Source organism: Acipenser ruthenus, chromosome 25 (assembly GCF_902713425.1).
Source record: "Acipenser ruthenus chromosome 25, fAciRut3.2 maternal haplotype, whole genome shotgun sequence".
NCBI lineage: Eukaryota > Metazoa > Chordata > Actinopteri > Acipenseriformes > Acipenseridae > Acipenser > Acipenser ruthenus.
Genome location: NC_081213.1, coordinates 7018223 through 7030967, shown reverse-complemented (window position 1 = coordinate 7030967; position 12745 = coordinate 7018223). Strand labels below are relative to the sequence as shown.

At 37.8% G+C, this 12745-nt stretch overlaps 1 protein-coding gene across 5 annotated transcripts in view; it reads right to left on the bottom strand.

The window, feature by feature from the left end:
- LOC117413414 (arf-GAP with SH3 domain, ANK repeat and PH domain-containing protein 1-like) overlaps positions 1–12745 on the bottom strand; it is a 48192-nt gene that overhangs the window by 29598 nt on the left and 5849 nt on the right. For 4 of the 5 annotated variants that reach the window (XR_009308852.1, XR_009308853.1, XM_034023874.3 and 1 more), the window contains exons 1-2: positions 10391–10754; positions 2027–2099 (exon numbers count right to left, since the gene is read on the bottom strand). Coding sequence is in view for 3 of the 5 variants with exons in the window: in XM_034023874.3 (XP_033879765.3) it covers positions 2027–2099; positions 10391–10516 (199 nt within the window). In the remaining 2 variants the exon portion in view is untranslated. Of the gene's footprint in view, positions 1–2026; positions 2100–10390; positions 10755–12745 lie in introns of those variants that run through there. The other variant, XM_059000023.1, reaches the window with a different exon arrangement.

Here is a 12745-nt window from a genome sequence, read left to right as displayed (position 1 = left end):
GCTCATCACGGCACGTAATTGTGTCCCAGCCAAGACATTGAATCCTGTGCAGCTTGGCACTGATTTAAAGGAAAAGCCCTCTCAACAAGTGTGGCTCACACTGCCCTGTCATTATCATCATAACCACCGTATGCTTTAGATGTGTTTGCTGTTTATGGAGAGGCTTCAGCTTACGGGAAACGCAAGCAAACTGACATCTGACTTTATTTAAAGGGGGGGGGGGGGGGGGGTATTTGTTCCTTTCAAGACAAACATCATTTTAGGTACAATTCTGACTGACTAATGAGCTCCTTTCTTGGCAATGATGGTTCTTCCTTCTCCGGGCACTGACGGTGGAAGCATGGGTCTATAGTTGCCATGCCTGCGTTGCCATGGCTGTTTCAGAATCCCCATTGTAAACAGTGCAGTGCTTTGATACTGCAAGTCAAAAGGTTACAGCAGCACTGCTCATCACACTCTAGCCTAAAAACAATCTCTTTGAATCCCCAATGTATTAGGCATCAAAGGAATGTAGTTTGTCACAGTAAATCTGCATGGTCATTTTGCAGTTTTCCCAAGCTTTTACTACAGTTTGCCATGTTTTTTCACTATGTTTTATTGCATTTTGCTATGCTTTTTTTGGTAAACTGTAGGGAGGAGGATAGGTTCACACTCCAAGAAAAATGACCATCAAAGCAAGGTCTGCAAACCGAGTGTAGTCCTTGATATTACGTTTTAAACTAGACATTTGAAACCAAATGTAGTGAATGATGTGCATGGCATGGTAAACTGCCCTGATATCCTGAAATGAGAAACTTCATTTTGTGCTGTGACTGTTTCAGCCACTTGAAGACTTTGATAACTCAAGATCACACTTGCACGGGCTGCTTCGATTGACATGAGGGTGAGATATGCTACAAGAGACTGAACAAGAATAACTGTGGCTGGAGTAACAGTTAACTGAACTGAAGGCACAGTCAAGTTTGATGGTTTATTCTCTTTAAGGAAAGCAATACAATATGTTGGCTTATACACAAGCAAGACAAAACCCTATGTTGTGACAAAGGTCTGTTTGCCACACACTTTGGGTTATACCTAACTTGCAAACAGTCCAGCAGGAGCTTCATCATTTCTGTTTCAGAAAAACAGAGCTGGAAGGGAGGTGCAAAGAAACAGAGACATAAGTTCCTCGTTTGCACAAAAAGTGAGCTACTGCATTCTGGTCAGGGCCATTGTTTTGTCTAACGTTTTATCAGTGAAACTTTTAAAAAAATACTTTTGGAAAACAGGGGCACGCTCAAGATACAGCCATCATTAATCCAATCGAAACTGGATGTGGTTCAGATAAAGCAATTGGATAGGGACATGTATACGGTAGGCTCCTGCTATGTGGGGCATGCATATTTGCATGTTTGCAACTAAATATCCTTATAAAAGTTGGTCATAGTAAAAGCATAGCAAAGTGTAATGAAGCATATGTGAAGTCCAGAGAGCAATGGTAAAGCATATTAAAAAGCACGGTAAACTATGGTGCATGCATTGTATAACCAATGGAAAAAGCATGGCAAAATGACTGTGGTAAACTTTTATAAGGTTAAAAAAGCACACCTTCTTAGAAAATGCAATGTTTCACCAGATCTTGAAGGGGTTCACATATTGGATGCTTAAATATCCCTCTCTGGGTATCCATACCCCACGCTAGGGGTATAGCTGAGACATCACTCAGTGGTATGCATACACACATACACTCTCACAAACATATGGGGTTGCAAATTAACAAATGACTAAGTACCAGGGAATGCCAGGGGGTGCAGCAGGATCACTGACCTATGTCCCCACGTAATTAATGACGCTTGTTTTGGAAACCACTGAAGGCCGCCAAAGTATTGGAGGGACAAAGATAAGCAGGCATACAGTCAATAGACAACATAGCTACTGTATGTGTTGTTTAATAATGGATAAATAAGGAGGATTCTATCTCCATTGCTGGCAAACTCATTTGAAAAAGAAATCCATTAAATTAAATAAAAGCACAGCCATGACTTACAGAGTCCTGATGAATGGATGGCCTTGACAAGTTTCTTCATCCTCTGTAGGGTCGCTTGGTCCACCTCCAAAGACTGTAAAATAAACAGCAGATTATCACAGATGCATTCCCTCAAGCTGTAAGATACAGAGCACACTTCCCGCACATGGCAGTTAATTCCCACATCCCCTTGCTTGAAATAAAGAAAGACCAATTGCCAAAATGAGTCATTCCCTTCCAATCAGATATCTGTCATATTTTGTCTGCAATGACAGTATAACAACATGTAACCGCAGTGTCAGGTCAGCAGGTTGAAAAGTTCCAGAACTTTTTTTTTTTTTTTTTTTATGATGTTGAATTTAGTTCCACCCCCCCCCCCCATATTTGCATGCTTGCAACTAAATACTAGATCAACATAATGTGAATCTTTTTAACTTCAACCACTTTTGTCTAAAGGACTGTATACGATTCAGGAAATCTCATGTTTGGACTCCCTGTCAGCCGCAGAATTACTTAAGCAAGCATCACAAAGGAATCACATTAATGAAAGTACTGAATATGATGGACTATCATAGTAAATGCTCTTTATAGATTTTCAAAATGTACTAAAGCTTGATAAAGCATGGGTAAAGAACGGTTACCTGCGGGCATTTAAGGTGGCAACTGTCTAGCATAATGTGAATATAAAGTCCACCGTGTGTATTGCGTACAAACTGATCAGTTTCATTTAACTTCCTTTGTAGAACACACACCCCTTGTATAACAAGTATGATCAATCACACTTTAATGAATGTGTCACTTAAGAATAAACTGGACACTTGTTATAAAGTCAGACCATCCCAATGTAAAATCATTGGTTATAGTTGTATTGTTTCTCAAACATAAACAAAGGCTTGGCTGGGACATCAGCTTCTGCTGACGGCTGAAAGATAAACAGGTTAGTATTCACTTAGGGTGTGGCTCATTATGAAACACATTTAAACTGCACACAAGTATAGCACACTGCACTGCTTCTAAAATCTGTAAGCGGAATTCAGGTGGCTTAATATCCTCTTTCCAGCTTTAGCTTTTTCAATCTGCTGTAACACACATGGCTAGAGGTTTGCTGCTGTAGGTGCTGATGTTCTTTCCAGTAGGCTGTGCCTCCGCTGAGCACCGATTGTGTTTTTTTTATTTTTACTAAGTCAGCAAGATTTCAACACCCTCTCAACAGCTGGTCAGCCTGCTCCACTCCTCACGTCTAGACTGTGATAACCTCAGATCAATCCACAGCTTCCCAATCTCTGCATCTACATTGACCACAAAGCAGTGACAACAGACTGGTTTCCAATTCCCTTTGTTAACCCTTTCAAGACACCATTGGTGTACAATTATAATACTGAGGCGATCAAGGGATGCAATGACTCCCACAAACGCTCTTACTCAAAATCCCACTTGCTTCAGAATAATGCTCTAGCTGCAGCACATTCCTGCCCAATCCTCAACCTCCACAGACATCTGCGCATGGCATTAGTTTATACCGTAGATCCCACCATTGGTTTGTTTAGCAAATTGTTATTCATAAATTGTTTCTTTAAAAACAATAACGTATTCCATCTCAGATGAACATGACATCATCAAAACACTTGTTAAGGAGCTAGAATGTCTAAGGTTACAGACAGCTTTAAAAACAGGGTTTGTGAACACTAGACCCTGTCAAAAAACAAGACACTAACTTTAAAGGTATGATTATTTATAAATTACACTTTTTGTTGTTTTTCTATCATTTTGTTTTGCGTTGAAATGTCTGGTAGGATATGGTCATACCTCCCTAATACCCTAATAAAAGTTTGTCCATGCTTTCCCCAAGGTTATACTATGCATTTACCATTACCATGGTTTACCATGTTTCTAAATATGCTTTACAATGCCTCTCTGGGCTTTACAATGCTTACCTATGCTTTAACATGTTTTTACTAGGCTTTATTGCACTTTTACTATGGGAAACGTTTATAATGGTAACCATAAAACTGTCAACAACACTCATCACTACAAAATTCCAAACTCTACCCATCGCATAGTGTTCAATTTTAAAATCCCAGCCTTTCCTTTTCCCTCTTTTCAATGTATTGGATTATAAACCATAAATGCATTCATCTCTGTGGATGGCGCGTACCACTAATCATGGAGAGTGATTTCTATTCAACTCTGTTACTAACCTGCTTGCTTCAGGGTCATACAGTGTAACAGTACTGTCTTAGTCACTGCATCCTATCCTACCCCCTGCCCACCCACCGATTTAATGAAACCTCATTAGTGCCTTGGCTAGGGAAGGAACCCCATCTGCTCTGGCACACCTTCAAGCAGGACCCTGGAGCAACATTCCCGCTCACTGACACAATCTAAAGCTTTTTGTTTTGCTTCAGTGTGCAGCTCATTGCGCAGGGACAGAAGATAAGAAAGAGTAAGACTAGAAAGGAAACACGCTGGCTCTTAAACTGTTTTCTCAGTTGGCTTCCGGATGTTGCAGGGTAATGTACAGCTATGGCCAAAAGTTTTGCGTCACTCTATAGAATTAACTCGTCGAATGAAACCTGCTGAATAATGTTAAAATTCCGGATTACCTACCACTTTATAGTTTTCCATATACCTAATGAAAATGTGACAAAAATGTTAAATAGTGTACTACTATTATGGCTTCCGATAGACTTTTGTGATATCATTTTGTAGTTTCTTTGATTACATGATGTTAAATAAAATATATCAATTATGTTCATACAGTTTATTTCTATTATGTTTCAATCATAAAATTCTAGTTGATGCAAAACTTTTGGCTATAGCTGTTTATACAGTATTACCCATTTGTATAATAAAGCCACATGACGACTAGCATGAAAAACAGAAAAAGTGAAGTAATTACCTACGTGTTCTCCTGGAACATTGCTAACATGTAGAAGGATAATGTAGTAGTCCTTCTCTCTTTCAGTACTGTACTATAGTTGGTAAAGTACTGTGATATCGTCAATCACGTAATCACTTATTTATTACCTTGAGAATTTGCTTTATGATTTTTGTATTGGCTGATACTTTTTAAAGTGTTGTAGAACTGCAAGTTAAACCCAAGTAGCATTACCAAAGTGTGTATGTATATACTGTGTGTGTGTATATATATATATATATATATATATATATATATATATATATATATATATATATAAATCTCAAAAGGATCTATTTCACTATATTATTACTGTTTAAAACTTAAGCATCCCCTAATCTATGTCTCATGTAGGCCTCTGTCAGGACTTACCTTGCCTGAATTCTGCTCCCCACTTTTTTGTATCTTTGTATAGCCCTCGTGTTTTCAGTTTAAATGCTCAGTCCCTAATGAGTCCTGGCTGCTTCCTTAGTGCTGCTCGCGCCTTCTTCCCAGAATCCTCCTTTGCAGTGTAGTCATGTTGTGTAGTATTAAACTAAACCGTTCGCACTGCCCCTGCAGTAGCGACTCCTGATTGGAGTCAGATATGTTGTACATTTATAATTGAAAGTCCCTACAAAACTTCCCCTGCATAGCTATAAAAATACATATTACTTGGTGTCAGTTTACATCTATAGATTTTGGGCTTGGCTGTTGAGTTTGATGAGTCGAGTTTGTTTAAATTAGCCAACAATCTGTTTCAACTGTAGATACCAAAAGCTTCCTCCACCTTCTAATATGTTAGCCACAGTGACAGACAAATAGTCATGCTACTGCTGCCTCAGCAGTACTGAGGGATCAATGACATCTTAAAGCTCTGTTATAGCCCAAAAAGCAGAACAGACAAAAACAAAAAAAAGTTTTTATATTGAGAATATTATATAGGGAACATCTAAAGTAATAGTATTTTTAGTACTGGCTTATGTTAAAAAAAAAAAAATAGAAACCATATGTAAAAGTACTACTTTAAGGAAACCTGAGATTAATTTTGTGTTCTGTCTACCATGGACGCAAGACTACTACACTCCACTACACACAAAGACTGAGGCCCCAGCACTGAAAAGCCATTTGCCAACTGTCAGCAGCAGTTTCTCTGTGCTGTGCAATATGTCATGAGGAAATCTTGATTCCTGGAAACCGGTGTTCAAGACAGAGGCTCTGCTGGGATCCTACTCCAATTATTTACTGGAATAGTACGTCTGTCGAGGCCAATGTGATGTGGAGGCTGATCTGCACCTGGAGGCTCGGATCATATTGTGTTACAGGGAGGTGATTGCAACTCAGAGACTGATACCTGAGCTGCTGACAGTAAACAGCTTTGTCAAAGGAAGCCATAACACTGACTTTTAACACCACCTTTCATATTGATGTCTGAAACCACCTAATCTGAATGAACTAAATATACTGAGGATCTGTCCAAAACCTGCTTCCTTCAAACACTACTGTGCTATTTCAATTGTTTTCTGCAACAGTGAGCATGTTTTTCAGTGTTGACCATGTCTGTTTTAATGGAAAACATAAGATAAGGACTGCGGACAATATGGACAAAAAAGGAGCGGCCAGGGCTTTTCAGGGCCGATTCAGGGCTTCACACAATCTCTGCTGTGATGGACTCCCTTCCTAATACCTCGCACGTCTTAAAAACAAACAGCATAAAAAGGATGGTGCACTGAAGAACAAAATATATGCCTTTCTAGCCAAACTATTTGAGATGCAAGTACATCTGGCACATCTATAAACCCTGCAGCTTATCTGTTAATTACAAAATGTGTTTTCCTTCGTGTTATTTATTATTTTACATACATTATCACAACGGGTTTCTGACAGTAGTTGGATGATAAGCACCTGATTAGATGCATTTGGTCTACTCATTAGGTAGTTCAAAGATAAGTATTTTTATAACTTACGAATACCTATAACAACCTACTGAGTAAATGAATCAATCTGAAAAACTACTTTTTAGCATCATGCTTCCGGAATAAAAATCTGAACATATTTTCTGAACACGAATGACCAATGACATGTGCATTAAAACATCAATTGATTTGAAAGGACTTCGGCTATATTAAAAGTGAAGCTTAATAAAAGATGAGCAGTGACCCAGTTGGGTGTCATTATCTCAGTTAGATGGTGGTTTGACTGTGTTAGTGTTCTTTTAAAGAATGCCCTTAGCACACTGCATTAGAAAGGAGCTGATCTACGACTTTTGACACTGCCTGGCAAACAGCAACTAGAATAATGTCTGGCACAGATGTAATCCAAACGCAAACAAATCAGGCTTGTGGTAAATAAACACCAGGAAGCCTGCTTGTTTTCAGTTTTACCGTTGTGTGTGGCACATAAAAAGACATTAAAGGAAAACTCACTGCACATACGGATACAACGTTGACATATAATGAGTACAGAGAGGATTTGTATATTTATTACTAACATGTGTGACACCTTGGTACTACTTCCTTTCATGCATTATGAATGCTTAATGCACAAAATAACATCACTTTTCAGACCTCTGGTCCTGGTGTCTGTACTGTGTTTAAAGTATTGGTAACATAATATATAATCCACCATCACAAAGCACTTTACAGAGGTAGACTGTGAACTGTGCATTATATGCAGAGTCACTTACAGTAGGACATTGATTTAACATCTCATCTGCAGGATGGAGCACAAGGAGGTTAAGTGACTTGCTCAGGGTCACACAGTGAGTCAGTCAGTGGCAGAGGTGGGATCTGAACCGATGACCTTCTGGTTACAAGCCCTGGACTTTAACCACTGGACCACACTGCCTCAGGGCTCTTGGTTTTCGGTTTTTATTTTTGATCACGTGATGTCCTTTTTATGATCCGACTCAATTCAATTGAACTTGTAAAAGTGTTTATTTTTTTTTCTCTCGTAACTTTATTGAGACGATGATTCTGTTTCATTGATAATGTAAAAAAAAAAGGCAGCTCCTTATTTGTAATGCCGAACACAAACAGTGAGTGAAGTTAAATTGACTTAATTAAATCGTAATTAAGAGGAAAATATTATTTGCAAAACAGGTTATAGCATGTTTGCAAGGAGTCATTAAGATTTTAAATCTGGGAAAAACAATTTAACTGAACTCGCTTTTTGTGTTCGGTTTGAATTAAAAATAAGGAGCTGCCTTTTTTTTTTTACATTATCAATGAAACAGAATCATCGTCTCATTCAAGTTACGGGAGAAAAAACAAAAGGGATCTTGCTTCACAATCAATGATTATCCAAGAGTTTAATTAAGAAATGGAGTCGGCTCAATATAACTTGACCAAAAATAAAAAATAAAAACCAAAAACGCACAGCCTTAAATATTGGTTACAGTTAACTATGTCAACTCCTTTTAAGACTTTAAAGCCTTCAAAATATGTCCCCTCTATTTCTTGTTCCAGGCTAAATAGATTCAGTTCTTTCAGCTTATCTACATAGCTCAGTCCTTTAAGACCTGGGATTAGGCTGGTTGCTCTTTGTTGGACTGTCTCCAGGGCCACAATGTCCCTTTGGTATTGTGGTGACCAGAATTGGACACCATACTCAAAGTGCGGTCCCACCAGTGTATTATACAACCGCATCATAATTTCCTTAGACTTGCACTCTACACGTTTGACTATATCCTCAGTTCTAAGAGGTAGAACTAGGCCTAATGTATCACTGTAAAGGCTTGTGTATGCCTTTATAGTGTACAAGTTGCTTACTTTAAAAGCACAAAGAGAACTCATTACATACAATGAAGAGATTCACCTGCACTGAAACATGCTCAGTCTGTGCCACTGGTTTTGGAAACCTCTCAACTGGTAAATGGGATTAGATATGGCAACAGGAGTATTTCCTAAAAGAATAACCATATCAGCAGTCAGGGTTCAAGTCCTGCAATTCGGGGGGGGGCTGGGGGGGTCACTGAATCCTATGTTTTTGCCATTTCTGCACTTGACAACTATGGAATTGAGCAATCAGAGAACCGCTTCAATGCAATTCTCCCAAAGATGATCTTTTTTGTAGTGTTCCATGCACCCAAACGCGTCGTTCTTGATTTCTATGGAATAACAGCAGAAGCAGCAACAGCTCTTGTCACTGCGAAGGTATCTTGTCGCCCGAGGAAATCACCTTGTGTCAGGTGTGTGGCGGCTCACCTGCATTCGTGGTTATAGAGCTTTGAACCTCATGTCATCTCACCAACAGAGGTCAGAATCCGGAATGGCAGGGAATCACACGACACTGCTCAGGACAGTCATTTAACTTGTCCTGCCTAATTCATTCTTCCTGATGTTATAATGTTAAGATCTGATTGCATGCTCTTGCCCTTGTTGATCACTGCAAGCCATATCTTGCAGTAGTAGGTTATAAATGGCATGTTCAAAGCTCAGAGAATTATGGCTAAGTAAAAAAGGGTAAGTAGGCTATTTCCACATAGTTTTAATAATAGTTTTTTACATGAAACAACAAAAAAGCGTTAAATTATCTTTTTTTTACCAAGACTCTCCTACAGTCCACCAATAGTTTTCTAATGCATACAAAAATATATGTCATATTTTTTACAGTATATAATTTAAAATCCCTTTCAACAATTCTGGTCTTCAAATTAGTTTTTTAATGTTATACCAGTAAAATATAGATTACAATCAATTGAAATGGTGCCAAATACTGTCGAAACTCCGTTCCCTAAATGATGACCTATTAATTTACTCTAATGGGCATACTTAGATAAAAGATGGTACTGTATGCCCTAACTACTGTATTTGCATGCATGATTCAACATTTGAATACATTGCTTGCAACAATGGGCTAATTTGCAAAGTGCTCTGGCAGGCAAATAAGTGCCAAAATATCTGATCACAAGTAGCTGGTATATAATTGAAAATAGTACTATATGAGATTCTAGTTGTAATAGAACTTGTTATCTTTGAAAAAGTAAATTAGCTGCCCTTTGGACAAAGTAGTGGCTGTTGCAGTAGTGACTGTGATATCCCTGAACCCATTGAGAAAACTAACTTGTATAGCAGACCCCAGACATTCGTCTTTAAAATCTGTCAAGTCCTCCACAAAACATGTCTAAAAGCAAGGGTATCAATTTACACCAGTCTGTAATCTGAGAGAAACCAAATTAACATTCAACCCCCACCCAACACAAAGCAGGCGCCTACTTCTCTATATCATTTACAAAACAGAACACTTTCTCTTGTTTAGTGGAAGTGTAAATGGACTTCAATTGAAATGTCCAATATAGAGTGCAGTCTACTGCAACACAATGAGAGGAAATAATCTATAAAGCTGCCAAACCAGTGTCTTTTAACTTAATATGACTAACCTGCTGTACCAGCTAACATTATTTGGTACGAGTCTGTACTTGATGTACATAGAAAATAAGAAAATACAAAACACAAAAAAGTTTGACAGGTTTGCAGTTAGTTACCTACCTCTTCCAAACTAGCGACAGTGTTCTTGCACTTTGTCATTTTCGAGGTGAAGCTTGAGGTAACCGGTGAAGCGATGTCCTCGCTAGTTACAATAACGAACTCAGGAATGCTAATTCGCTCCGGCATTTTTTTAACGAAATAAAGGTCCCGTTCGATTCGTTTCTAATCAAGAAGTGGTCTGTTTTCCAACAGTTCCAAACAACTTCGAAAGTTTCTAGCGAGTTTTATGTGTGACGGTCCTCTTCTCATGTTCCAGTCCAGATGTGTTGGGGGCTGTGGAGAGCCCAGCTGAGCAATCGCTCGTCTTCGCTACCCGTATCTGCAGTCTTGTGTGTGTGTGAGTGTGATTCAAGCAGTTTACTTTTAGGTCTGACCCTACCAGCGGGAGTGATCAGCGTTACAGTCACGTGGGAATGTTTTCACGCTGCAGAGCCCAGATTTTCCATTTCGAGTTATGTGATTAACCCTATAGGCTGTTCACTTACCTGTATGGAAAAACAAACCATATTTTACAAATGTAAGCTGTCTGTATCATTGGTATTACAGTATTTTGCTTCATATGGAAATTGCCTTTATTTAAATACACCAGTATGGGTACCCCCTACCACGAAACTGCAATATTTCACAAACGGTTAAGAATGATAATTGTATTTTCAATTGTAAGGGATTGTAAGGGTGTAGAATAAAATACCATTTGCCATTTGTGAATTGCAGATTATAATGTATTTACTTATCTTACCGAATGCAATTTAAATACCAATATAACATTGTATTTAATAACACAGTTGACAATGAGTTGTTCATCTAATTGAATGTTCTTTGCTGTTGTTGTTTGTTTGTTTTGTATTCACTAAGGCATTGTATTTACATATATATTATTTTTGTTGTTGTTGTTAAAGAAAGACATTTTGTTTATGAATGAAATAAACATGACTGGGTTTTCTTTAGTAAGAAAGAGGCAGGGGGCTAACTAAACCAGATATTCCAGACTCTTTTAGGAAACTCATTTACCAACAATTAACAGAACTAAGCTTTAACAAGTGTTTAATTGCAGGTCTTACTTCCAGATGACCAACCCCATACCAAATTCAATGACAATGCAGCCACACTACAATGCAATGGTTCTACCGCAGCACACAGTCAGTTAATGGTACCACAGTACTGTAGTGTTACATTCTCTGGTATCTTATTAGTATAATCTAATCTATCAGTACTAGACAAATCCACTGTGTTTCTGTGGATAATATACACTGCTATTGTAATGGAAACACTTTCTGTAAGTGATTATTTACAAACCCAAATTACAACTAGACACAGATCATTTTATAGACCAGTTTTACTATGATTTGCTCCACAATTGAATAGCATACCGTGAATGTTTTGAAACTAGACATACTGGGGCCTGTGCACAAAGCTATGAGTCATCAAAAGTCAATTTTTTAAAATGAATACAATACATTTTGATATGCATTAAACTTGTGTTGTAAAGAAGCCATCAAATGTCTGTAACAGAAACAGGTATGCTGTAACAAGCCAAAGGATTTCATATCAAAAGGCAATCAGCGTTAAAGTTAATAGAATGTTCTAATAGCTTCACCTCAGTAAAATGAGGGCATACTTTGATTTCCTGCTGACGCTCGTTTACAAATTCCTCAAATTACCCAATGCCTCATTAGATGAACAGGTTATAAAGTCTCCACAATGCTGAACAAACATGGACAAATAAGCATTTTATCAGAGCCCATCCCATATAAACATTTTACTACTGTACTTTTAAACTGATTTGCAGTTTTCATGCTTATACAAAAAATGTTTGTACATATATTCTAATTTTCTGAAAAAACTGTTTGCATTTCCATAGCTACCACTGTTCTTTGCCATGCTGTGTCCACTTCACCATGCATTCACTATGCTTTGCTTTCACAATGCTAGCCACAGTAAACTTTTACAAAGGACATCTACGATGGGGAACATTCTACTCAAAGGACATCTACAATGGGGAATATTCTACTCAAAGAAGTCCACTTTCCTACATTATTATTATTATTATTATTATTATTATTATTATTATTATTATTATTATTATTATTATTATTATTATTATTTATTTATTTCTTAGCAGACGCCCTTATCCAGGGTGACTTACAATCGTAAGCAAATACATTTCAAGTGTTACAGTACAAGTAATAAAGTTGTCCAATTGGCTTTAAGACTCTGTTTCAATTATTTTGTCAAATGAAAGGATAAGACATTTTCAAAGCATTTACTCCAGTCTATAATTAACTTATTTTTTGAAAGGAGAAAAACACCTATTGGCTTTACAAAATTAGTACAAAACATCAAGGTGATGTAATT